The sequence below is a fragment of the Pygocentrus nattereri genome, chromosome 18 (assembly GCF_015220715.1).
Source record: "Pygocentrus nattereri isolate fPygNat1 chromosome 18, fPygNat1.pri, whole genome shotgun sequence".
NCBI classification, from domain to species: Eukaryota; Metazoa; Chordata; class Actinopteri; order Characiformes; family Serrasalmidae; genus Pygocentrus; species Pygocentrus nattereri.
In genome coordinates this window covers 19,678,055-19,705,904 of record NC_051228.1, presented here as the reverse complement: position 1 = coordinate 19,705,904, position 27,850 = coordinate 19,678,055, and the positions used below count along the sequence as shown (strand labels likewise).

The 27,850-nt window shown below is 40.4% G+C and overlaps 2 protein-coding genes across 2 annotated transcripts in view; both read right to left on the bottom strand.

Moving 5' to 3' along the window:
- LOC108435387 (inositol polyphosphate 5-phosphatase K) overlaps nucleotides 1-8,080 on the bottom strand; it is a 28,597-nt gene extending 20,517 nt beyond the window's left edge. The window contains exons 1-2 of the mRNA XM_017711201.2: nucleotides 7,841-8,080; nucleotides 2,025-2,648 (exon numbers count right to left, since the gene is read on the bottom strand). Coding sequence (XP_017566690.1) covers nucleotides 2,025-2,644 — 620 coding nt within the window. The 5' untranslated portion in view covers nucleotides 2,645-2,648; nucleotides 7,841-8,080. The remainder of the gene's footprint in view (nucleotides 1-2,024; nucleotides 2,649-7,840) is intronic.
- A 4,821-nt stretch (nucleotides 8,081-12,901) lies between these two features.
- The window catches only part of smtna (smoothelin a), a 17,965-nt gene continuing 3,016 nt past the window's right edge, over nucleotides 12,902-27,850 (bottom strand). Inside the window, exons 2-9 of the mRNA XM_017711203.2 lie at nucleotides 26,384-26,514; nucleotides 23,601-23,676; nucleotides 23,157-23,294; nucleotides 21,722-21,785; nucleotides 18,451-18,574; nucleotides 17,950-18,101; nucleotides 15,565-15,752; nucleotides 12,902-13,558 (exon numbers count right to left, since the gene is read on the bottom strand). Of these exons, the coding sequence (XP_017566692.1) occupies nucleotides 15,602-15,752; nucleotides 17,950-18,101; nucleotides 18,451-18,574; nucleotides 21,722-21,785; nucleotides 23,157-23,294; nucleotides 23,601-23,676; nucleotides 26,384-26,479 (801 nt within the window). The 5' untranslated portion in view covers nucleotides 26,480-26,514 and the 3' untranslated portion in view covers nucleotides 12,902-13,558; nucleotides 15,565-15,601. The remainder of the gene's footprint in view (nucleotides 13,559-15,564; nucleotides 15,753-17,949; nucleotides 18,102-18,450; nucleotides 18,575-21,721; nucleotides 21,786-23,156; nucleotides 23,295-23,600; nucleotides 23,677-26,383; nucleotides 26,515-27,850) is intronic.

Genomic DNA, 27,850 nt, shown 5'->3' with positions numbered 1-27,850 from the left:
ACAAAGCAAGCTCCATGAAGGCATGGCTAGGAGAGTTTGGTGTGGAAGAGCTTGACTGGCCCTCACGGAGCCCTGACCTCAACCTCATCAAACACCTTTGGGATGAACTTGAACAGAAATTGTGAGCCAGGCTCTCACATCCAACATCAGTTTCTGCCCTCACAAATACTCTTCTGGATGAATGGGCAAAAATTCCCACAGACAGACTCCAAAATCTTGAAGAAGGCTTTCCAGAATAGTGGAAGCTGTTATAGCCGCAAAGGGGGACCAACTTCATATTAAAGCCTACAGAATGAGAATGGTATGTCTTATAAACTCTAGTAGGTGTAATGTGTAGGTGTTCCAATATTTGTATCCATATAGTGTATACAGAAAAGATTGGCAGTGACAGTTGAAAAAAAATATACAAAGATTATAAAAATGCTGCAAATTCGCTATATTTCCAAAAGCATTCGCTCGTCTGCCTTCACACACATATGAACTTCAGTGACTTCCCATTAATCCATAGGGTTTAATATGATGTCTGCCCACCCTCTGCAGCTATAACAGCTTCAACTCTTCTGGGAAGGATTTGCACAAGGTTTAGGAGAGTGTTTATGGGAATTTTTGACCATTCTTTCAGAAACGCATTTGTGAGGTCAGACAGTGATGTTGGAGGAGAAGGCCTGGCTCACAGTCTCCACTCTAATTCATCCCAAAGGTGTTCTATCAGGTTGAGGTCAGGGCTCTGTGTAGGCCAGTCAAGCTCTTCCACACCAAACTCGTTCATCTATGTCTTTATGGACCTTGCATTGTGCACTGGTGTGCAGTTATGTTGGAACAGGAACAGGCCGTCCCCAAACTGTTCCCACAAAGTTGGGAGCATGAAATTGTCCAAAATCTCTTGGTCTGCTAAAACATTTTACTGGAACACCATAATCCCCCCTCCATCAAACTTAACTCTTGGCACAAAGACTCGTCCATTGGATTGCCAGATGCAGAAGCATGATTTTTCACTCCAGAGAACACAACTCCACTGCTCTAGAGTCCAGTGACAGCACTTTATACCGCTACATTCGACACTCTGCATTGCGCTCAGTGATATAAGGCTTGGATGCAGCTGCTTGGCCATGGAAACCTATTCCATGAAGCTCTCTATGCTGTTCTTGAGCTAATCTGAAGGCCACATGAAGTTTGGAGGTCTGCAGCGATTGACTCTGCAGAAGGTTGGCGACCTCTGTATCCGCTGACCCCGCAGTGTCATTTTACATGGCCTAGAGTTGCTGTCATTCCCAATTGCTTCCACTTTGTTATAATACCACTGACAGTTGACTGTGGAATATTTAGTAGCGAAGAAATTTCATGACAGGACATGATGGCATCCTATCATGGTACCACACTGGAATTCACTGAGCTCCTGTGAGCGACCCATTCTTTCACAAATGTTTGTATAAGCAGCCTGAATGCCTAGGTGCTTTTTTTTATAGACCTGTGGCCATGGAAGAGTCATTGGAACAGCTGAATTCAATGATTTGCATGGGTTAGTGAATACTTTTGGAAATATAGTGTATGTAAGTTTCAACTCATAGATAACATTATAGTGAGAATGATACAGTGTATCAAAACATATGAACTGCTAAGCTGGCTAGTGATTAGTGGAGTATCAAAGGTGTTGCATGCTACATTGATTGTTTTTGAACTGGCTTGAAACTTTCAAGTTGCATAGAAACTGCATAAAGTGTAAAGCCAGTCAAAGACCACTGATTTTAATCAAAGAATTCTTTCATGATTGGTGATAGCATTATCATGGTAAAAATCACAGAGTGTAAATCTGCTGTACCATCAAAACAATCCTCACATGACCCTCTAAGAGAGTTCTTGACATAGCTCATCCAATGAAAAGGGTTCTTACCATTTCTAATATAAATACACTACAGTGAAAGTCATTCTTTTGACACAACACAAAATGATTGCTATGGCAACACATTCAGAAAGTGATAGAAAAGCTGTAAATATTTATGAGCTGTAAAAAGAGAAAGTCTCACCTAAAGCCATCATCCTCAGTGCTCGGCTTCTTGAGCGGAACCTTGTCTGCTATGCTGCTGGGGCTTGTCACAGTGGGCTCTGGACTCTGGATGTGTTGGGGAACAAGGCTGGACTGGGTGCTGTGGTTTTGGTTGGGTTTAGGGATAAGGCTGGGGTGTGTGTTTGGAGTGTGCTGAGTAATGCGGCTGTGCTGTGCTGGAGGGTTAGGGAAAACTACAGATTTGCGTAGAGAACTGGGGCTAGGCTGGGTGTTATGGGGCCTCTGTGGGCTGAGGTGAGGCTGGGGTGGCTCTGTAGGGGAATGGGACAGAGGTGAAGGAATAGTTGCAACTGGAGTTAAGGGCAAAATTGCAGGAGGGTCCACAGTTCTGGAAGGCTTAACAGTAGGCCTGGGTCGGCTGATGCTAACAGAACCAGCAACAAAAGCCTTAGACCCTGGGCCTTCCCTATCCAGTTGGGATGAGTTAGATAGCTGAGCAGTGCCTAAAGCTGGAGGGTTTCCAACCTTCTCCATGGGGGAAGTCAGAGAAGGTAAGTTGGACACTGGGGATGGAAGAAGCCCTATAGCTCCTGTGCTTCTTTCCAGGAATGTGCTTTGACTGGACTGCACTGGATCCATCGACCTTCAGAGAGAGTATTCGAAGAGGAAAAGGTCAGAAAAAAACAAGAATGAAAGGAGGTCATTTAAATATTAAGGATACAAGATACAATTTTTGATTCTCAAATAATCTTAAAGATGGCAAGATCAGTATGATTTGTGCTTTCGCACAAAGTTATGAAACAGTGCAACTGAGCAATATATAATACCACAGAAGACCTAAAATGCCATAAACAATCATTTGTTACATAAACAAATTACAAATATATGCATTTCAGATTGTTAGATCCTGTTCTTAAATAGCAAAGTAAATGTGACAAATGCATTGAATGACTCTCTTTTGAGAATATCAGTACTGTAATTCTTTAGTCCAAAAAAGACAGATTACTGTTACAGATAGAGCCATAAAATTGACACATTATCAGATTCAGCTAGCTTTTTCGATATTTTCCAGAAGAATCCGAAGGTTTAGTTCAAGACAGTCTGTAAAGCATTTCACAGCCCATCTTGTTTGCTGAACTGTATTCTGTTTCTGGTACATTCCAGTTGGTTTAGTTGATCTGTCACACCTGCGGATCAAAAAGCTTGCATAGGATCAACATCACGCTCAACATTTTATGTGTTCGGAATATCCGACACCACCAGAGGTGTCTGATCTTATCCACAACGGGCCAGTGGGTTTTCATTCCAAACAACATACTACTCCGGCCAAATATTTCAATACGTGGGCAGAGCAATGTTCATGATATACTGCATACCAAAATCCAACAGAGGACATAACCACTGATACAAAACCACTGATACAACCGCCTTGTTAGTTGCATGCAGGACAGCAAAATGAAAGAAATCAATGTTCAAATGCTACTGCACTTGTTAAATGCTGAGGTCCTAACAGCCTTGCTTGCGCGTTGAGGTGGGTTTGCTTCCTTTGTCTAGTTTAAGGACTGCATAGTACAGGTGGTTTTTCGTCTGACGTTATCTGAAGTTACCTGACGTATCAATTTTCTGTTTCCGTTTGTGCTGAAATAGAATCTTAATAATGGTTAGCTGCACCATAAAATAAGTTATTACTTAGCAACCGGTACTCAGTGAAATCTTGCTCTTTTCAGACCTAGTCCTTCCATGATGTAAATAAACAAGACTACAAAACAAGAGCACCCATGAGTGAGTGCTCAGTGACTGGTGGTTAATTTCGCTGAACAGCTAAAACCAAGAAATTAAACATGTTTCCATTTTTTGTGGGAACTTCTTTTTTTTTTTTTTAAATAAGAAAGATATATTCCATAAAACAATATCTTTAGTTTTTTGTTTTTTTTTTTTTTACAGCAAAAAGGTTTTGGGCAGTTTGACACTTGTATATCTGCTACTGAGTGCTAACTGGTTAGCATTACTGCTATGGAGAGCTGATTGATTAGCACTACCAATACCAAGTGCCAACTGGTTAACATTACTGTTACCGAGGGCCAACTGGTTAGCATTACAGCTACTGAGTGCTGATTGGTTGGCATTACTGCTATTCAGTGCTGACTGGCAGGCACTGAGAGCATGAGAAAGTCCTATAACTGGAGTTTAAAAGCATGTAAAAAATATAACAAGTGTTTAAATATTTTGTTAAAGGTGCATTTTTCTGTATAAAAGTTAACATTTACACACCATTTGTTTTAGACTTGCTCTAGCACGCCCTCTCGTGTTAATGAGTGGCAGTCCTCCTCTGGAGAAATTCATTGCTGTTTAATATGATGTCAGCCCATCCTTTGACGACAAATAACAACTGAGTAGAACGCTTCTCAGTCAATCAGACTTTTGAGGCGTAACTAACTGCTGTATAATGTGCAGCCCTGTTGGTCACATAGCTTTCTCTTTCAAAGGAAATGTGAGGCAGGTGAGAGCTGTACAGGCAGAGGAAGGTGAGCTGAATTAGTATGTCCTTCACACCCCTGCCCCTCCTCCCTCGCACACAGACTGTTGCTGTCTGCAGAAGTGTGTGTGTGTGTGTGAGTGAGTGTGAGGGGGTTTGGCCCACGTCCAGCACTGTTCGTCCCCTCTGCGAGCGTCCGTCCCCTGTCTCTGTCCTAGCTGGCACGTCAATGCTGACATCAGCAGCCTTTCAGGACAAGATCAACTTCCTCCCCTGCAGATGACAGACGGGTACCATCAGACACTCCCTCCGCTGTCCTGCTCCACTTTCACGTTGCCTGGCAACAACTTTTTCGTGGTCTAACAACCCCTGCTGGAATTGGCAGTCCCACATGGTTCCTTCAAACATTGGTTGACTAATCGTTAAAGCTGATTGCCTGACGTTTAGCCAAGATATAGATCTGAGGTCACTTTTCAACATTACATCTAGCTAAACACCTTCAACAAACAATTCTCAATATATTGTTTTTGTAGCATTTGACCTGATCTGAGTCCATAAAAGCAGAGCATTGCATCCAGACTGACAGCTGAGTTGAGTTTGCACACTGGCTCTTTGGCACAGATCTTCATAAACAAACTGAGGGAGATCACATAAGCTGCGGGGTTTCACAGACAAGAAGAGTGAACATACTAGTGGGCAGGATGGATGACATTTTGCTATTTTATTGTGATAAACATTATGGTGTGAGCGACCAACTTAAAGCATAAATGTTATTTGTGAGCATTTTTTGGCTTATATAATAAGTAATTTATGTTTGAGTTTCATAAACAGTGACCAACAGAATGGGATGCTCTGGAGAAGCCATACATGGGCCTAAGATCACCATGTCCATTGCCAAGTGTCAACTAGAAGGGTATAAAGCCCCCCAGGATTGGGCTGTGGAGCAGTTGAACTGCGTTCACAGGAGTGATGGAGCTCTATCCAATACTTATATGATGAGTTGGAGCGATCCAGAGCTTATTTTCCAACATCAATACCTAACCCATTAATGCTCTTGTGGCAGAAAGCATTCAAATCCTCACAGCAATATTCCAATATTGAAAAAAGCTCTTTTCAGACCCAGTTTGTTTTTTTTTACAACAAAAAGGTTTTGGCCAATTGGATGATAGTTTATCTATTACTGAGTGATAACTGGCTAGAATTACTGCTACTGAGAACTGACTGGGTAGCATTACTACTGCTGAGTACTGAATGGTTAACCCTATTGCTACTGAGAGCTGACTGGGTAGCATTACTACTGCTGAGTACTGAATGGTTAACCCTATTGCTACTGAGAGCTGACTGGGTAGCATTACTACTGCTGAGTACTGAATGGTTAACCCTATTGCTACTGAGAGCTGACTGGGTAGCACCACTACTGCTGAGTACTTAATGGTTAACCCTGTTGCTACTGAGAGCTGACTGATTAGCATTACCACTACAAAGTGCTGATTGGTTAGCATTACTGCTACTGACAGAGTGACTGATTAGCATTACCAGTACTAAGTGCTGATTGATTGATATCACTTCTACTGACAGACTGACTGATTAGCATTACCGGTACTATGTGCTGATTGGTTGATATCACTTCTACTGAGAGCTGATTGACTAGCATTACTGCTACTGTGTGTTGATAGGTTAACACTAGATGTTTCATCATCTCTTGTAAAGCCTTCCCAGAAGAGTAGAGGCAGCTGCTGCAGCAAAGGAGCACAAATAGAATGAATCTTGGGCCTCTTTCCTCTAGAACAGAAATATGTGATGTTTTCCAGATTATGCTGTTTTCCAAGCTTGAATTTTTTTTAATGCCGTCAAGTTTAACTAGCATAGCTGTGATTATCACTGACATTTAAAAAGAAATACAACTCACTCTCTCCCTAGTGTATTTTTTGAGAGAAAATATGACGCTACATGATTAGCAATGGTGAGCTGAACATTTTAAGCATGTAAGTTAACACTCGATGAGAAAAAAATACCAAAAGAAAATAAGAAAAATAAACTTCTTTCATAACATTAGCATAATATTGCCTTCAGGTTAGCATTTTGCTAACTCTGTTCACTATTCTAATATGTTCTGAGTGATTTGGTCCCTATAAGGCACAAACGAACAGCTTTAATGCATGTTTATGAATATGCTCTCCTTTCAAGAGGCTACAATACCAAAATCTCACTGTGTTTTAGAAGCATGGCAAAAAGCATCCAAAACCTCAGATGAGGAAAAAATTCTGGTCAGTCAGAGATATTTTCTGCTTCTAGTCCTTACCATGATCCATCATTACACATATTAAACTGCTGTGTATTTTGTTTCTTTCTCTCTGGATGAACACAGGAACCAAACACATGCACTCCAGTCAAAGGAACCCATGAAGATCTCTCTGAGGGGACCATGGCTCAAGGGGTCCGGGCTCCACTGTGGGGACTGCAGGATAGTTACTTAGGCTTCCTCTCAAGTCACAAGCCAAATAATATTATACATACATGTAAAAGCATTACCTCATTACAATACACACATAAAGATGGTTCTTCAAGGATTCATTAGTGAAGGTAATGGTTCTATTTAGATCCAGGAGTTCTATATAAAACACTGCAGGCTTAAATGGTTCCTCAGATTGATGGAGAATGTCTTGTATAAGGTTCTATACAGAAGCGTTTTGAAAAGGGCTCTGTATAGCACCAAAATGGGGTCTGCTGTTATTGAGATCTCAGCTTTGTAACAATAGAAGAACCCTTTTTGGTGCCACATAGAACCATACACAACACATTCTCCATCAACCTGAAGTACCATTTCATGCAAAAAACAAAAAAAAAAAAAAAAAAACATTTGAGCATGCAAATGGTTCTATGTTGAACTCATGGTTCTAAATAGAACCATTGTCTTTAGTAAAATCCTTTTTAAATGTGTACTTTTTATTTCACCATAACGACAGCGCTGATTGATTTATGTAGTTAAACAATATGAAGACTCTGGAAACTTACAATGTAAAGTCAGTTTCTTATTTGCCAGCATCTGGTTGGAATTTTCCCGTTCCACCTTAAATGGTGCGGGCAGTTACATTTTGGCGCCTAATGATAATCACCTTTTAAGGTAGAACGGATAAATCCGAACATTAATCCGGCGAATAGGAAGCCAACTTCAGCCTCGTGAATGTGAAGTCAGTTATCAGTGGAGACCTTAGTATTATCACAGACCTCACATTAAGGTGGCTAAATCTCTTCTTTCTGAGCATTTAAGCCGAATATTTCTCAGTAGACGCGTCAACAGTCGGTGAAATTACTGTTAGACCGTTAGAGTTAATGCGTTACTAAGGAAACCGGTTTACCTTTTTGGCTCCGCAAGGTGAAAGGAAAGAAAAAAAAATCAGTCCATCCGCATCCTCGTGTGGCAACGTAGCCCATAAAACCGAGCTAGCTTGTCAGTTCCAACTCTTTGACAGCGTAAAGAAGCGCAAACAGCCTCATTGGGTTTGTGTTTTTAAAGTTGTGTATCCGAAGAGTCCTCATTATCTCACGCTGCAGTGCTGTGGAGGTTACAGAGACCGTCACGCGCTTTTCTAACGGACGACCGGCGTTTTTTTTTTTTCACCCGTATTCCGAGTAATCCCGCCTTCAGCGACTGTGATTGGCTAGAAACGCACAGAGTGCCTCGTTGCGATTGGCCACTGGTGTGCTGACTACGAATAAAAGTTGTTACTGCACGTCAATCATCAACACTGTGACCTGTGATATAATGTTAATGCATTTTGAAAGTGGAAGCAATTTTTAAAACCAGAATATGAACATTCACTAGAAAAGAGATTCATTTCAGCGTTTCCCACTGCCTGATAGTTTTAGAGCTGAATAAAATGTCCTTGTTTTAAAAGGTCTTAATTGTATAACACCTTCATACATCTATAAGGCCTCTTTTCGACCGTTGAGCCAAATAGTTCTCATGATGGTACTGTGCCATTCACTGGTTCAGACTTGTGAGACCAGTTACATCTTTTTCCATCTCTTGTGCCTGATCAAAATCAGGAAACACTAAAGAAAATTACATAAAAGGCTGCCTGCTAACAGGCTAGCGACACACATCACACCCCCACAACACACCTTTGATTCCATCTGTTACCCCAAGAACAGTCTCAGCGTGTTAGCATATTCTTTATCCTCTACTGGTGTCATTTGAGCATCAGTTACTGAAACTAAGCCTATACTGCAGTGGGTTGCACCTGTAGCTGGCTAACTACACTAGCATTAGCATAGGCCAGCAGGGTACAGCTCAAAGCACCACAGAACAAGTCTATTTGGATCCCTACTGCACCACAGAACAAGTCTATTTGGATCCCTACTGATGTGCTTGGGTCTTTAGTGCTCAGAACTGTTCAGCACAGCTTTGGAAAAGAGGCCTAAGTATCTGATAAACATTCACACTGTGTCTTAAGATCATACAGTGTTGGTGTTATTCATATTCTGTATGAAACTCTATGAAGAGTGCTGAAGCAGCTTTTTTGTATGCACCAAAGATCTGAAACAGATTATCAATATTTTATCAATTTGAAAAAAGGACTTGTTCACTGAAGTGTTAAAGCTTTTTACTTTATTACTTTTATCCGTCATGCTGTCAAGCAGGTCCTTGTGGACAGCTACTGTCCAGGCATACTTGCTGCTGCCTTTTTTTGCTTCCACTGCTGAGCCTTACCACATTGCCTTTTCTGCCATCTTCCCTGGTCCTCATCACACTCCTTTGATTCTGCAGCCTTCCACCAGCCTCAGACTTCTCTGCCATCTGTCTACTAGTTTGTTGAAGCACCATTCCTCTCCTGGGGAGGGGGCACTGTCCCACTTCTGACACCAGTATGGCATCAGCAAAAAAGGAAACGTGGAAAACACTGCTTTAAAGGTAATGCTCTTTTAATGAACAAGCAGTAAGAGAAAACTGTTACTCAGCACTACTCAGACAGGATAGCAGACAAGTCACTGCTAGCCATGTACTTGCACTCCATGTTAGACACTTTAACCCACTCAACAACCCCACAGCCCAGCAGAGAATAGCACATCTAACACTGCTATAACTATTTATAATAAATGTCTCTCCTACCATGAACATGGTGCTTCCTGAGAGCCTCTTCACATTGACACTGGCCAGGGCACTTCTACAGCAGCCAGTGATAGAACACCACAGTATATATAATTATAATTGTTTATATTGCACTGTAAAATGTCTTAACAGTATTTTACATGCTCAATAAGTGGCCCTATCATGAGAAGAAACCATGCCTGGTGATACTACAGCTATCTATAGTCCAGGAGAATTGGGCAGGAGAGCAATTATTTTGATTATTATAATTATCAACTTTATTATTATTATTATTATTATTATTATTATTATTATTATTATTGTTATTATTATTAGATACTCCTTAATCAGATATTGTATGTGGAGTGTAAAATTTTCCACATAGAAATGTACCAGTTTTGATGGACTGTTCTGATGTTTGGAAGAATTATCCAGTTTTACCTGAATATGCCCTATTGACCAACCCTAGTGCAGGAAAAGGGGCACTAACTCTCCAATCGTAGACCACAGGAGGCGGAACTTGTCAGATTACGGGTGGGAAAAAAAACACGTACCGTGGACAAACGTCACAAAATTGTAAGAGACGCTGACATCATTGAAACGCACGAGCTACAACTAGTTCAGAAACATTACAAACACACATCCACTTGAAACACTCCACACATGCAGGAACCAGTTTATAGAACTTATGAGGACCACCAATGCAGACCATGCTTAAAGGGGACCTATTAATTATGAGGGCAAAGAGAACGTCCCATAAATGTGAATGTTTATTCAGGAATTTTGTACTTGCATACCACACACACACACACACACACACACACACACACACACAACCATGAACGCTCAAAGAACCATTTGATTAAAGGGTTCATTGTATCATGAAATGGTTTTAAAACTGATAGAGAATGTGCTTTAGATGGTTATATAGCACCATATATAGCACCTTTTGGAAAAAGGGTTCATATTGCACCAAAAAGGGTACTTCTAGTGACACAAGCTTAACATGGTAACAATAGCAGACCCCTATGCTATAAACAACCCTTTTAAAAATGCTCTACAAAGAACCATCTATATCAGGGTTTCTTAACCTGTTTGTCACAGACCACCAGTGGGCCATAAAGCACCCTCTAGTGGTCTGATGGCCTTTACTCAGAGGGAGGCAGTAATTCGGGCCGGTAATCACGGAGCGTATATTTGGTTGAACATGAGTGACCTGAGTGGTTAAACTCAAACTGATAAACCAATGACAAAGAAGTAGATAACAGATAAGATTTACCATTATTGTAAATTGTGACAACACAAATCCAAAAGCCTGTGAGTGGAGAGTGGTTTATTTCAAATGAAAAAAACCCCATTTAGTTAACCCTAGAAATACATGTCGAGACCAAACAGTTACTCTTTTGGAAAAAGCCAGTGGAGTATTTTCAGTGAAAATGCTGCTTTGTAGTTAAGCATAGGTGGGCCTTGGGGTGGAAAAGATTTAGAACTGATCTCTAGCACATTTTCCATCAATCTGTAAAAAACATTTTATGATGCATAGAACCATTTAATCATGCAAATGTTTTGTTGAGTGTTCATGGATCGGTACAGAACCATCTTTTTTAAGAGTGTGGGACTGAAATAAAGTAAAGTAAAAACACTTAATATTGATTACATATGCCTTGCATCAAGCCTGTGATCCACTGCCACTGCCAAACTGTTGCATTCAATTTTTTCAATGCTTTTCCAGGCTTTTATCATAGCTGCTTTCAGTTGTTGTTTGTTTTGGTGGGTTTCTCCCTTCAGCAGGAGGTGAAATGCTGCAAAATTGGTTGAAGATCAGGTGATTGACTAATACCTTCCACTTTTTTACCCTGATAAAGTTGTTTTTTGTGTTGGCAGTGTGTTTATGGTCATTGTCTTGATTAAAATGGGTACATTTCTCTTAGAAATTCAGTCTGAATTCATTCTGCTGCTACCATCATGACTGACATTATTAACCCCTCACATGGCCAGGGCCTGCTGGCAGGCCCACAGTTTTATTACTGACCTTTATAACTCAAGAATAACTCAACCAGTTTGCATTGAAGTCTCTGTAGTTGCTGAAAAATAAGCCTTAGTATGTAATAAGCCTGTGATTATACAGGGTTAAAGATCTGTGATCCTTTTTAAAATGCAGCCACACAAACCCAAGCCATGACATTACCTTGACCATGCTTGACCAGTGAGTTTATGCTTTGGATCATGAGCAGATGATTTCATTCTCCATACTTTCTATCACTTTGGTGGAGGTTAACCCTCTATGGTCTGAGGGCATCTTCTCAAATATTTCTTAAATTCTCCTTTAAAGGCTCTTTATGGCTGCTCTTCATATTGATTTATCCTTTTTAAGAAAAATGCAGTCCTCACAGGTGAAACCCATGACTCAAACCAAGAATGAACATTCAAGAGCTACTTATTGTTTAAACACTCACTATAACAGGGCATGTCTGGGCAACAAGAAACACCTGTCAGACACATGTTCTGAATTTTTTGCTCACTTGTAAAATTAAGTCAAACAAAAAGTACCATGTTCTGAATTGTCTAACACATCAAGATGTAAATATCAAAAAATAAATAAAATAATAAAAATAAAAATGAACAAATGCCAGAATAAAAATTCTGATCTATCATCTGACATTCATCTTTCACTGTTAGAAATAAAGGTTCTGTGCAGGTACATTTTACCTCAGGTACAACAGTGGTTTTAAGGTCTAATTGTGAACCTTAAATGAGTTTTTCCAGGTGAAAAGTACATATTTGTAACTTTTTTATAATCTAATGTTTTAAGACAGAACTATAAAATAAAAAGCCTGTAGGTGAGATGGGGTGTGTGGAATCAATAAAACTATATTTTCAATATAATTTCAAATATAATTATGGTTCAATAATGTTCCCTGACTAAAGGTACTGAGATGTACCCTTGAAGGTACCACCCCAGTGACAAGAGGGGACTTATCGCAGTGACAGTTTAGTACCTTTTTCTAAGAGTGCTTGATTTCCAGAACCTAAATATCTTTATCATATAGCAGAAACAATGGGCCTCGATGCTCTGACACTTTCTGAGACTGTATCTTGAACGTCAGTAAGCTAAAAATCTTCAAATTCAATTCACTGAATCTTATAATAAATTCATAGCCAAAATGCAGATTATTAACAGTACTGCTGTATCTAAACTGACCTGACAAAAAGTGAAAATATTATGAGAACACAAGTCTAGCAGGGCCAAAATTAGGATCACCATTTCAATGATGTCCATTTTTGGAGAAAAGTGACCTGTTTCACAATGAAATGAAAATATTAGGTGTGGAGACTGAGAATGTGAAAAAAGAGAAGTTTATTGTGACAAACAGCAATATTTTATTTCTTTTCAACACATTATATAGTTACAACATATAGTGCACTTTACAAACCGATATGCTACAGTGAAGTAAACTGGCAGGATTTGAACAATGGCTTAATGGGAAACTCCACCGATTTGTTTATTATTCTGCCCTTTTTATCTAATTAAATGGATAAGATGTAAACAGAGTCATTCAGAGTGGTTTGGTATGAAATGCTCTGTTCTAGGCAGAATTGTTTATAGTGGTGGTGATAGGAACCAGGCATCCATCTCTAAAAGTTCCCTCAAAGAAAGTTGCTACAGGAAAGACACATACAGGTTCATTGGTGGTTTTGGATAGTAAATAAAATGACTATATTTATGTTGTAGTCATGGTGAGTCCTGGTTCCTATCACCAGAGATCTGAGTCTCTAAACTCAACCATTTCACACCAAACCACTCTGAATGAGTTTGCATCTCAAACTTTTTAATATATAGAAATGTAGAAAATTCGGTGGAATTCCCCTTTAATTCTCATACAGAACTGATGGAGCTGTCTCTCGGTCCCTGAAGAAGCATGTTTGTGTGCTGGCCTGCAGCTCTCATGTAGCAATCCATTGTCACTTCTCGTTCGGACTTCATCTGCATGTGAAAAGACACATGGAAAAGAATCTCAAAGTCTGTTCTGTGATGTGATTTATGCAGCTATATAGCAGGTTTATGGCAGTATCGCTGCCACTGCACCTATTCCTGGACAAAGAACTATGTGAAATATTCCCATTTCTGATCCAGCGGGACCATTTTGATGACATAGAGGTCAGTTTTCCACAATTTGTTATGTAACGGTTAAGCGAGCTGAAAGGTGGATATTTTTAAACGTCAGATAAATATGGGGTACACATAATTCCTAGTTAAGATCTAATCTCCATAATAAGCATTGTGAAATTCAGCTTTCAGCTTAGCAAGAAACAACACCATAAAAAGTCATTCAGGCATACAGGCACACACATATTCTATTTCTGTGCTGATTGAGATTAATACAGACGTAATCTCTCTAGAATGTCTACAACGTTAAATCTCTCACATACTTGCTGTAGCATTGTGTGCTTACACATGACATATTTACATTACAGAAGTGCACTTAAAGACTTAAAGGGATAGTGCAGTGTTTTTCTCCTTAATCTCAGTCAGCCACATCTGTATCATAGGGTCAAATACAATGGACAATAATTTTGATACATTGCCCTGAACACAGAAAAAAAATAAAAACCTGTTGTCAAAACTCATTTATAATAGAAGTCAGTTGGTAGTTGCTAAATTATGTGAATGTAACCATTATTACCTCGCTATCCTACCCCATAAACTAGTAAAAAGAGTAGCAAGCCATTTGTTGTTGACACTGTCAATTTCCATTTGCACTGGGCACCGGCAGGTTCAGTATCCCTCTCTCTCTCTTTCTGTCTTTTGGCTTTCTTTTCTTTAAGCCGCTGTGACTCATTTGTGAATTCTGGTTCAAACTGATTTGGCTCGGCGACATTTTGGAAAACACACCTCCTCAAAGTTCTTTGCGCTCTTTGAAATCTTCAAAAATAGGTAAGAAAACTGTACAAATAAACAGTAAACAAATGCTGCTGCTGACATTAGCCGTGTTGAATGACAGTAGCCACAGGCTAGTAACAACAAAAGCATATTAGCTTGTGTGCATTGATCTCTGTTGAGAATGCAATTTTGAGAGGAAAACCGGAAATACTCCTGGAGTAATAGTTTATACTAAAAATATTTTTAGGCCCAAACATTTTTGTGTAAGAACTTAATAGGCCTTTAAATGCTTATAAATGCTTGATAATGCAGATCTGTAGAGCAGCTCCTTTCTGAATAGGCAGCAGGATGTGGATTACATGTGCAGGATGTTTCTTGTTGCCGTGATGTTGGAACAAGCATGGAAAAAGACGTCTTCTGGAAGATATGTTACTGGTGTCTTTCAGTGTTACTGGTGGCTTCATAGATAAGCAGGTTACCCACTAATATCCCCCTCATACCACAGATGCTGACTTTTTATACTGGTAACACACTGGATGGTTCTTTTCTTCTTTGGCCCAGAGAACACACTCTTTTTTCCATAAAATAATGCTGATGTGGTTTTGGTAAAGCAGTGTACAGTGCCATTTATTTTTTCCTTCCCTTTTTATGAACAGCACCCTGAGGAAACTCCACCCACAGTTCTAGATTAGTGACGAAATATGGCTCTTTGGGGGACTGGTCCAGTTATGCAGATTTGCAGCTTAAAGAACTTTAAAACGTTTTAAGTTTTTAAGTTATTTCACATTAAATAACATTATAACATAACAAATGAATGTGAAATGTAAAACACATATTATGGTTCTCTTTTTAGAAGTTCTGTATCAAATTTAAGGCAACCAAGATTCTTACTTTTTGTAGTTACAATTTTGAATCAGCCTTTTTTACAGCTTGATGGAATTCAACAACTGCCCATTGATGTCCACTGTGAGTGTATTTGAGGTGAACTGGTTTTCAGGATTTTACTAAAAACCTATTTACTTATTTACTAAAAACAGATAGAGATAATATTGACTATAGAGCATTGACTATTCCCTCACTGTAGGTCGGCTGTGTGTGTTCTGACTCACCTTTCAGACTATGTGTGTGTTTGTGTGTTCTTGGTTGTTATGGGGTCTTCTTTTTGGTCTTGACTAGGCCTTTCTCCACCAGACAGCGGTAGAACTCCTGTATGTAGGTGTACACACACTTCCAATCCGGCTCCCTCATCCGCATCAAATCATCAACGTCCAGAAGAGGAGAACAATCAGCCAGCCGTCTACACACACACACACACACACACACACACACACACACACACACACACACACACACAGACACACACACACAGAGTCATTGTATTGTGTCAACAATTTGTGTTATTGTATTTTCAACTCATATGATGTAGAAAGTATTTTTGGATCAACAAGATTTTATGAACCCCTTTTCATAGTAGATATAAAACGCACTTTAAGGAGGTCCCTTAGTGTAGCGTATATAGTATATTTTTAATTAACTTAGAAATGTGTATTTTGAATTAAACATTCATTTGAAATAAAAGTTTTATTTGAATATATTAACAGAAATACTCAAGAAGTTGATTTCCATTGGTCACTATGAGACCTGCAGGAATAAAATTACTGACGAAAACTCTCTGTTTACAGTAATAATTTGTAATCTTGGAAAAATATTCTAGATACACTATATTTCCAAAAGTATTCACTCACCCATCCAAATCATTGAATTCAGGTGTTCCAATCACTTCCATGGCCACAGGTGTATAAAACAAAGCACCTAGGCCTGCAGACTGCTTCTACAAACATTTGTGAAAGAATGGGTTGCTCTCAGGAGCTCAGTGAATTCCAGCGTGGTACTGTGATAGGATGCCACCTGTGCAACAAGTCCAGTTGTGAAATTTCCTTGCTGCTAAATATTCCACAGTCAACTGTCAGTGGTATTATAACAAAGTGGAAGCGATTGGGAGTGACAGCAACTCAGCCACAAAGTGCTAGGCCACGTAAAATGACAGCGTAGGGTCAGTGGATGCTGAGGCACGTAATGCGCAGAGGTCGCCAACTTTCTGCAGAGTCAATCACTACAGACCTCCAAATTTCATGTGGCGTTCAGGTTTGCTCAAGAACAGCGTAGAGAGCTTCATGGAATGGGTTTCCAAGGCCTTACATCACCAAGCGCAATACAAAGCGTTGAATATAGTGGTGTAAAGCAGCCACCACTGGACTCTAGAGCAGTGGAGACGAATCACGCTTCTCCATCTGGCAATCCGATGGACGAGTCTGGGTTTGGTTGCCAGGAGAATGGTACTTGTCTGTCTGCATTGTGCCAAGTGTAAAGTTTGGTGGAGGTGGGAATTTCACTGGTACATGTGACTAGTGACAATAAAGGTTCATTATCATCATTATGGTGTGGGGGTGTTTTTCAGGAGTTGGCCTCGGCCCCTTAATTGCAGGAAAGGACCTCTTACTGCTTCAGCAGACTAAGAGATTTGGACAATTTCATGCTCCCAACTTTGTGGGAACAGTTTGAGGACGGCCCCTTCCTGTTCCATGACTGCGTACCAGTGCAAAAAGCAAGGTCCATAAAGACATGGATGAACAAGTTTGGTGTGGAAGAACTGTGGAGGTGTGGGCTGACATCATATTAAACCCTATGGATTAAGAATGGGATGTCACTCAAGTTCATATGCATGTGAAGGTAGACGAGCGAATACTTTTGGATATATAATGTATATATTCAATATTAAACTCATTCTTTGTTTTGAGTGTTAATTTTATTGGAATTTAATTCTGAATATATTATTATGAATAATAATATATAGTAACTGAATAATATTATTGGTTTCTCGATGTTCCTACATATTTAGAAGAACTTCATTCTAGATGTTAATTTTAATAGAAAATCACTCTAGACATTTATTTATTAGAAGTTCATTTTAGATATTGATTTTTATTTCTTCATTTCTCATTGTGAATGTTCATTTTGAAATCATTCTGGATTATCTCAACATATATAGCTGGACACATTAAAACTTATATATGGTAATTGTTTGAAACCAGACCAGAATATTAAAATCTTTTTATACATCTGAAACCAAATTGGCTTTACTGCACTGAAAATAGTGACTGCAAATGTTTGAGCTGTAGCGTAGGCCAGAGTCAGTGTACTGGATGTGATTGGTGTTTACACATGGACACTGGATGCTATTACATCTTCACACACACGCACATGTACATATCAATACTCACACACAGCCGTCCCAACAGGCCATACATACATATACACACACACAAGCACACGCACACACACACACACACACACACACACACACACACACACACACACACACACACACACACACACACACAAACACACACACACACACACACACACACACACACACACACACAAACACACACAGGCTGCTGTCGCTATACTGAATGTTATTATACACATCTTACTCTGCGGTTTTGAATGCCTTCTCAAAGTTTGCTCTGCGGTCGTACGGGTCCAGTGTGCAGTAATCAAAACCTTCAGGGAAAAACCTGTGCACCAGAGCACAGAATGCCAGACCATCGGCCCAACTGGAGGAAAAATTCTGGATGTCCACTCCCTTTATTCAGAAACAGAGGCAATCTTTTACACATTTGTTATTGAAACAAATAAAACTAAGTCAGATGCACAGCTCGACCCTGTCGATACAGAACATAAACTGCATGTAAATGTAATTCATTACATAACTACACGATCAATTACATAGTTATGTATGTATGTAGTTACATAACACATGTACATAATTATGTAATGTGAACAGTGAAAACTCTAGACTTGTAATGATGCATGTTTCAAAAGAGAAAATGGACTGACAGAGGGACTAACAGGACTGATGTTTGAGGGCTGAAATGGTAGGTGCCATTATAATCGTAGAGGTCACTTTAGTTTTAGCACCCCCCTGTACTCACCTCGTATGGTTCGGTCTTGGCTCTGCACCAGTCCAGCAGCATCTGTTTGACGTCTTTGGTGTTTGGACCGCCGAGCGCAGAGCTGCGGTGAACTTTGACACCAACAGCTGAGGAACGAGCCGGGCTGAGTGGAGAGAGAGCATGAGGAATGACTTAAAGGGAAAGCCAGGCAATTATACAGTGGCTAACAGTGGAAAAATGCTATTTTAAACACTTTGTTAAAATGCTATCTATCTATCTATCTATCTATCTATCTATCTATCTATCTATCTATCTATCTATCTATCTATCTATCTACACCACCAATCATTTGTTATATTAATAATTGCTGTTAATTTATTAATACATATCTGTCTGACCACCACTTTTTTCTATATGAGGCATTTTGGATATTCGTTATATTTAAACATTCTGGATATTAATTTTATTAGAACTTCATTCTGGAAATAAATTTAATTAGAACCTGATTCTGAATATTACTTTTCCTGTAACTACATTATGGATGTTAACTTTCTTAGAAATTCATTTTGGTTATTAATTTTATAAAAAAATTATTTTGCATATTCATTTTCCAAAAACTCCATACACAAAGGATACAAACAACTGTGTACCCTGCCTTGGAGAGGGTCACCGGGACCTACCCCTGGAGCCAGGCCTGGGGGTAGGGGTAGCGTTCCTTGGTGAGCGCCAGGTGGCGGGCCAGCCCATGTAACCCGACCACGTGGGCCCATCCCCTGCAAAGTCCAGCATAGGGGAGTGGTGCAGTGCCATATAGGGGGTGGGAGATTGCAGAGAGGCCCTTGGTGGCCTATGCCCCTGCAGCAGAAACCGGCTCTTGGTACATGGAATGTAACCTCACTTGGGGGGAAGGAGCCGGAGCTTGTGCAGGAGGTTGAGAACTACCAACTAGATATAGTTGGGCTCACCTCCACCCACAGCGTCAGCTCTGAAACCAAACTCCTGGATAAGCGTTGTTCCCTCTCCTACTCAGAGGTTGCACAGGGTAAGAGGTGCTGGGCGGGTCTGGGGATACTCATGAGTCCCCGGCTGGCGACTGTGCAGTTGGAGTTTGTCCCGGTGGACAAGAGGGTTGACTCAATGCGAATTAAAATCGCAGAGAGGAAAACTCTGACTGTTGTCTGTGCTTATGCACTAAACAACAGGTCAGAGTATTTGGCCTTCTTGGAACGAGTGGGCAGGGTTCTGGAAAGGGTCCTGCCTACAGACTCCATAGTCTTACTGGGAGACTTCAATGCTCACGTTGGCAATGACTGGGAGACCTGGAGGGGCATGATTGGGAAGAATGGCCTGCCCGATCTAAACCTGAATGGTGAATTGTTATTGGACTTCTGTGCCGGGCATGGATTGTCCATAACGAACACCAAGTTCGAACACAAGGATGTGCGAACATAAGCATACATGGTACCAGAGCTCCTTGGGTCAAAGGTCAATGATTTACTTTATTGTCGTTTCATCTGACTTGGGACCGTATGTTCTGGGCACTTGGGTGAAGTGAGTTGCTGAGCTGTCAAATGATCACCATCTGGTGGTGAGTTGGATCAGATGGCAGAGAAGACTGATGGCCAGACCTGGTAGGCCCAAGTGAATAGTGAGGGTGTGCTGGGAACGACTGTCGGTTGCCCCTGTTCAGAATGATTTCAAGTCCCACCTCCGGGAGAGCTTTTCTCATGTTGCAGAGGAGGTAGGGGACACAAAGTCTGAATGGACCGTGTTCAAAACCTCCATTGTGGAAGCTGCCAGGCATAGCTGTGGCCAAAAGCTTGTGGGTGCCCGTCGAGGCGGTAACCCAAGAACCTTCTGGTCGACACCAGTGGTGAGGGAGGCCATCAAGTTGAAGAAAGAGGCCTTTAGGGACTGGGTGGCCCAAAGGACTCCCAACTCCACAGATAGGTACCGACAGGCAAAAAAAAGGTGGCAGCCACAACGGCGGTAGAAGCAAAATCCAGGGCATGGGAGGAGTTTGCTGAGGCCATGGAAAAAGACTTTCATTCGGCCTCAAGGAGGTTCTGGACAACAGGAGTGGTCAGGGTGGCTGCACCCAAGCTTTATTCGGCAAGGGTGGAGAAACTCTGACTTCAAATGAGGATGTTATCGGTTGGTGGAAGGGACACTTTGAAGAACTCCTTAATCCGGGAGACAGGAGTCAAGGCCAGAGGCTTCTGGTGTGTCAAATTCCATTTCCCTGGTGGAGGTCACTGAGGTAGTTGGCAAGCTGCTCAGTGGCAAGGCACTGGGGGTGGATGAGATTCATCAGGCGATGCTTAAGGCTCTGGATATTGTGGGGCTGTCATGGCTCACGCGCCTCTGCAATATTGCATGGACCTCGGGTACCCTCGGGTACAGTACCCTTGGACTGGCAGACTAGGGTGGTGGTCCCTATTTTTAAAAAGGGGGACTGGAGGGTGTGTGCCAACTATCTGGGTGTCACAGTGCTCAGCCTCCCTGGGAAAGTCTGTGTCCAGACTTCGACCGATAGTTGAACCTCAGATTGAGGAGGAATAATGTATCGTGAGAATAATGGGATCGTGAGATCGGTCACAGGCTGGGACAGGCGGCAGCAGTAATGCAGTCACTGTACTGGACTATAGTGGTGAAGAGGGAGCTGAGCCATAAAACCAGACACGGCCTACCGGGACAAGACCCCGAGGTCGTCCTAGGACCCACTGGAGGGATTATATCTCCAAGTTGGCCTGGGAGCGGCTTGGCGTCTCCGGGAATGAGCTGGAGGAAGCTGCAGGGGATAGGGTCGTATGGGATTCTCTGCTCTCTCAACTGCTACCAGCAACCCTATCTGGACATCGGTTAACAACGATGAAGATGAAGATGAAGATATTAATTTTATTAAAATTTCATTCTGGATATTAATTATATTAGAAAGTCATTTAGGATATTAATTTTAGTAGAACTTTATTCTGGATATTAATGTTATTACAACATTATTCTAGGTATTGATTTTATGTGAATTTCAAAGAAACAATTTACCTATAAACGCTGATCTACTCAAAGTAACAACATGAAATTGCAACACTGAGAATTCGGCGCTTTTGAGAAACCCTGATTGGGAATTATGAGTTGGAGGACCTTTTAACTGGCTATGTCCTATTCCACGTCTGAAGCTTCTCAGTTCTTGCTCAGATAGGTACGTGGCCCCTTACAACACTGAACTATCTTTTTACAATCATATACTGGGCTGCCTTCATTCACTGAAGCACATCTGTTAGCAGCATTGCAGCCACTGTAAAACACTCACCTGGTGGGAGCTTTAGGGGAGGAACCTGCTGATGATAGATTGGGCGACTTTGCCTGAGCTGCTCCTAATCAGAGAGAAGAACACAAGACCAACGAGATCAATAAGACACAGAATAAAGACAGAATGCAGAAATTAAGCAGGCAAACTGACTGAATGATAAACTGTCCCAGTGAATGAACAAATGAACAGAGAGATGTTCCTTTTTAATGAAGGCTGCTGTCAGTTTTGGAGCTAAATTTAAATCTCAAATGTACCTTCACAGAACATTTATAATATATTTCCTTATTCATTTTACATGTTCAATTTTATATTTACATATTCTTTATCCTGTAGAATAACATTCCCTGTTTATGTACAACCCCATTTCCAAAAAAGTTGGGAAGCTGTGCAATAAGCTGTGTTAACTGAAAATAGTGTGTAGACAACATATCAAATGTTGAAACTGAGAAATTGCACATTTAGAATTTGATGCTAGCAACGCAATCTGAAACAGTTGGGATGGGGGAATGTTTACAACTGTGTTGCATCATCTCATCTTTTAACAACACTTTGTAATCATTTGGGAACTGAGGAGATCAACTGCTTATTTTCTTAAAGTGAAATGTCTTGCTTGAAATAAGATTTCAGATGCTTAACAGTTCGGGGTCAAATGTTTTCAGTGGTGACAGGTCTGGAATGTAGGCAGGCCAGTTTAGTACCCGGACTCTTTTACTACAGAACAACATTGTTGTAATACATGCAGAATGTGGTTTTAAACTGTCTTGCTGAAATAAGAAAGGCCTTCCTTGAAATAGACATCATCTGGATGGCAGCATGTGTTGCTCCAAATCCTGAATATATTGTTCAGTATTAATGGTGCCTTCACAGATGTGCAAGTCACCTATGCCATGTGCACTAATGCACCCCTATACCATCACAGATGTGCCAGAAAAAAGCCAGAAGGTCCCTCTCCTATTTAGCCTGGAGGACGCAGCATCCATGATTTCCAAAAAGAATTTAAAATTTTGATTTGTTGGTCCACATGACACTTTTCCACTTCACCTCAGTCCATCTTACTTGAGCTAAGGCCCAGAAAAGGTGGCAGCATTTCTTGCCAATTATAAATTGTGAGATGTTCCACCAGGTGCTTTTTTGGAAACAGGGTTATAAATGATCTCTGTTCTGATTGGCCCTAGACTAAGCCTTATTTAAACAACAGTCAAAAAACAACAAAATCCAAGCAGGCCGTTTTTGCAGCTTAACCCTCTTTCTCAGTAGCCATACAATGCAATTTCCACCTGTTTTGGAGGTGCTTTAGTTTTCTGGCACAGTGCATTTTTTCAAGAAAGCTTATGAAAATATTTTACTGTGTTATAGTATGTTTATTATTGTCATGTTTTATTATATTTACAAACAACTTTATGTGTGTAAGTCTTTCAGTGTGAAGGAAACTCACTGTGTGTGTGTTGCTGGGTGCTGCTCAGTCCATTTGCTGGTTTCTGGCCTAAGCTCTGTCCAGCTGGGTTGCGTCCAGCACACACACCCCGCTGACGCAGGTCCTGCTGACGCTCTGCCCGCTCACGGTCTCGCTGTTCTGAGGGTCCATTCAGGAACAAACACACACATCCGTGAGTGAAGGACACCATAAACAACATGTCAACATGTCAACATCTCAAAGGGTCCTGATAAACAAGCCCAGCACGCATACTGAGCTACTAATAACATGTTATAACAAGATAAAACAGGAATGTCTGCTGTTATTGCTATTAATGGCCATGACTCTGCCAATATCACTGCAAATGCACATGTGAAAAAATGGCTAGTGTTCTGAGCTGTGTGGAGTTGCTCGCCATGTTTGGTGAGTAGTTATAAGTCTGAAGAGGGATGACCTGCACCTCACCCCTCTTTTTCTTCAGCAGCTCCCTCATGGCAGCACGAATCATTCTTCTCTCTTCAAAATCCACAGCTTTGTCCAGCTATTCGAATTACACACACACACAAAGACACACGAGGGTCTGTACAAGGGTCCTTACTTCAATTCTCTACTCTCTTAACTATAGACCTTACACATTAGTTTCATAGTAGATAATGAACAGTTTATAACAGATTATTAATCATTCACAGTAGTATATAAATACTGAATATACTTACTGAATAATTCATAGTAGCTACTAAATACTTCATAGGAGGTATTAAATAATTCACAGTAGCTATTGTATAATTCATAGAAGTTACTAAGTAATTCATAGTAGATACCGAATAATTAACAAGTGTTAGTGCATAATTTATTGCAATTACTATATAAGTCAGTTATATCAACAATAAATCTTAGTTATTGAATCATTCATAGTAGTTATTAAATCATTCATAATAGTTACTGAATAATTCACATTAGATACTGAATAATTCATAGTAGGTGCTGAATAATTCATAGTAGATATTACATCATTCATAATAGTTAGTTACTTAATTATTCATAGAAGTTGCTGAATAATTCATAGTAAATACTGAACAATTCAAAGTAGATACATAAGTAGATGCATAACCATTTGCAGTTAGTGTGGTATTCATAGTGGTTATTCAATAACTCAATAACTTAGTAGTCACAGAACAGTAATCTTGCAGTTTAAGGAGTTAATAGTCAGTCTATCCAGTGTTCCATCTTCACTGAGCTCATCTTTATTGTTAGTGTGATAAATTAAAACACATTTTAAGTGGACTTTTTAAAGTGCATACACATTCAGGCACAAACACAGAGAGACAGTTATTAGTTACTAATGAGTTTAGGTGTGATATGAAGTCATTCAGCGTCACTGAACTCATCCAGTTGTAAGTGTGATAAACTGAAACATGTTTTAACTTAACCTTTTTTGTCTTTGCACCACACACACACACACACATACACACACACAGTGCAATTGAACACTTGCCTAACATTTTCAGCCCAAAAAAGGCACTGTAATCCTGCTACCTGCTGCTCCAGTGCAAGTATCAGTACAGTGTGTGATACATCAGCAGAAGAACTTGTGAGTTCTAGAAGTTGTGTGTTGTCATGAATATCATCACAGCTGTGGATCATCAGAGCGGTGATGTCATTCACAATAACACACAAGTGTGAGTGATCTATTGCTTTTATACAACAGTTCTAAATAAAGGAAAAAGTAAAGCAACATTATATCAAATGTCCTTGAATTTTGGCAGTTCCTTTCAACAAAGCAGCTTTCAGGGCCGTTCTTTAGCCAACAGGCTAAAGTTTACACCTTTTCATAATCTTAAACAAGATCAATACGATAAAAAACCTCTAGATGAGATGAGGTTTGTGGAGTCAATATAGCTTAGAAAATATCATTTCAGTGGATTATGGTACAATTATGTTCCCTGACTAAAGGTACTGAGATGTACCCTTGAAGGTCCCACCCCAGTGACAAGACAGGCACTGCTTCTGTAACAGTTTCATACCTTGTTTTCTGAGAGTGTGGGGTCCACAAACTCACCATGTATCAATTTTGATGTTTCTTTATATCTTTGTGATAATCAGGTGCAGAAATTTGATTCCACCATTTTCTGAATTTGTAGAGTCGCCCTTTCCATTCCATCTTCTTACGAGATCATACGTGACTCATATCCGGAGTTATGAGGTTATGGAAAAGGGCTGAGATACACTTCAGCTGCCTCCCACCATGTGGAACTTGAAGATTTGTGTGTCTGTCTACATTCTGTGTGAGACTGACCAATGGACACTCAAGAAAAGACTGACCATCATGCTAAAAATCCCTTCAGTTGGAGACACATGTGCAGAGAGTTCACAGCTGCTGAAGTTGCTGCAGCGGTTTTGGAAAATAGTGATGAAGATATGAGTAGTGATAAAACATATGAGTATTATTTCATAAGAAGAGCCTTTAAAGAAGAATTTTAGAAGATACAAACAAATCAAAAAGATGTCCTCAGACCACAGAGGGTTAAGATTATACCCAATAACTGTGGTCTTTTGAGTATTTTGAGCTTAAACAGGCACTGTCTGATGAGCTAATGTTAAGAAAAAAACAGCTTTTTTTCTGGTTTGTTCTGCCCGCTGCCCAGTCTTCCTGCACACGTTGCTGCTGTTGCCTCAGGAGATGGGAAGAAGCAGTTGATGCAAGACTACATGAACCCCTTTACTTCCATTGGTAGGCATGGACCCTCTTGGTTTACATTATATATAATCTTTGGTAACAATCAGCTGCAGGGTAAACCAAATTGTTATGTATCCGGTGTTCAGCCTCACTGTACAACATTGTGCAAACATCACCTGCATGAGCTGACTGTCCTGATGCTGCTGCTGCTGCACAGACTCAAGCTATTTAATCATAGTAATTGCTTCACCTGTTTTTCCCCTATTCTCCTATTTTAAAATTTTAGACTAATGTTAAAACCTTATTCGCTGTTCATATTGCTATTGTTTTGCTATCCGGTGTTAACCAGAATAGGATGGGTTCTCCTTCTCAGTCTTAGTTCCTCTCAAAGCCTTGTCCTCTTGCTCTTAGGAAGTTTTACCCTGTCACGATTGCCAGGCGTGACGATCATGGGTTCTTGAATTTCGCTGCAAAGCTGCTTTATGACAATAAAAGTGCTACCTTAATAAACTCAGAATCAGATTATGTCATTGGAAGTGACTGCTGTGACGTGCATTCTGCTCTCTCTTACCATGTTGTTCAACACTTGTTCATCCTGTATGGCAGCAAGCTGTTCTTGCGTCAGTGGACCGACGCTTGCTGTCTTGTCACCTATTTCAGTCTCCATCCTTCTCTCCTTCTCTAATGGCTGCTGAGACTGACCTGGGAGAGAAGGAGAAGAAGAAGAGGTTGGAGGAGGAAAGGGTGAGGAGCCAGGTCACCTCTTGCTGTGAGTGGTATAAGCAGTTGCTCAGGGCCCCTGAGTCAGCAGTCAGACACAATTGTGCTCCAGACATTTTTTCAATATGCAGTGTTGATATCAGAGGTGGATGGTATGATATAGTAATCATGATAAATTACATCACAATATCACAATACTTAACTTCTAGGGCTAAAATCTTGGGCTTATTACATACTAATGCATACCATTCAATAACTACTGAGACTTCAATGCAATTATTATTATTATTGTTGTTATTATTGATTTATTAGTTTTTATCCGCCCGATGACAGCTGGGATATGCTCCAGCACCCCACCATGACCCAGAAGGATAAGCGGTTTAGATGGTTGGATCAATTGGATGATTGGATATCACCTTGGATATCTTTCCATTTACATATATATAGACATTGTGATTGGGTCTAGTTAAAATGTCTTCAAGTATTGCGATGATTATGTTTTTGCCATGTCATCTGCTGCTAGCAGATACTAGGAGATGTTATCCATTTAGTTGTGTTATTGGGGAAAATTCCAACTTATCATACAAAATACTATGATCAGGGTGCTGATGCTTTGGGTACATTTATCTTCATCGAAGTATTTTCCTTATCGAGCGAACCTTTGCTCATTAAAACACTTTGAAAACCTTTTTGTCCCCAGATATTTTTCTGAGAAGGGTGTCAGCGCTGGCTCACATGCAGTCACAGGTTTGGAGCACATGGCATACATCTAAATTTCCCTGCCCTGGGCTATTTTCCAGAGGGCTCAACACCTAATGTGCTCCAGTCTCACAGTGAGCTGCTGAAGGACTTAAATGGAAGAGCCCATCTGTGTAAGGCCCACTATCACAGGCTGATCTTAGGGTAAACACTGAGTGTGTTCATTGGGCTATAATAAATCAGGAATACAAGCTCGTAACTCAAGTGTTTTCCCTGTGAAGACCACTGGACACAGTCCACACACACAAACGCACACACACACACACACACACACACACACACACACACACACACACACACACACTCACACACACACACACCTGGAGTGGACCACACTCTCTGAGTCACTGTGAGAGTCAGCGGAAGATTCCAGTGTCACTATAAACACTCTATTTGAAGACATGTCTATATTTACAATAAGTGTTTACATTAAACTTCTGTAACACTTGCTGTTTGTGTAATGACTAAATCAGCTACATTAGCAAATGCTTATACTATAGACCACTGTGTACCTGTGGCAGTACTGTATACTTGACACCAATATATACTGTACTAGTGT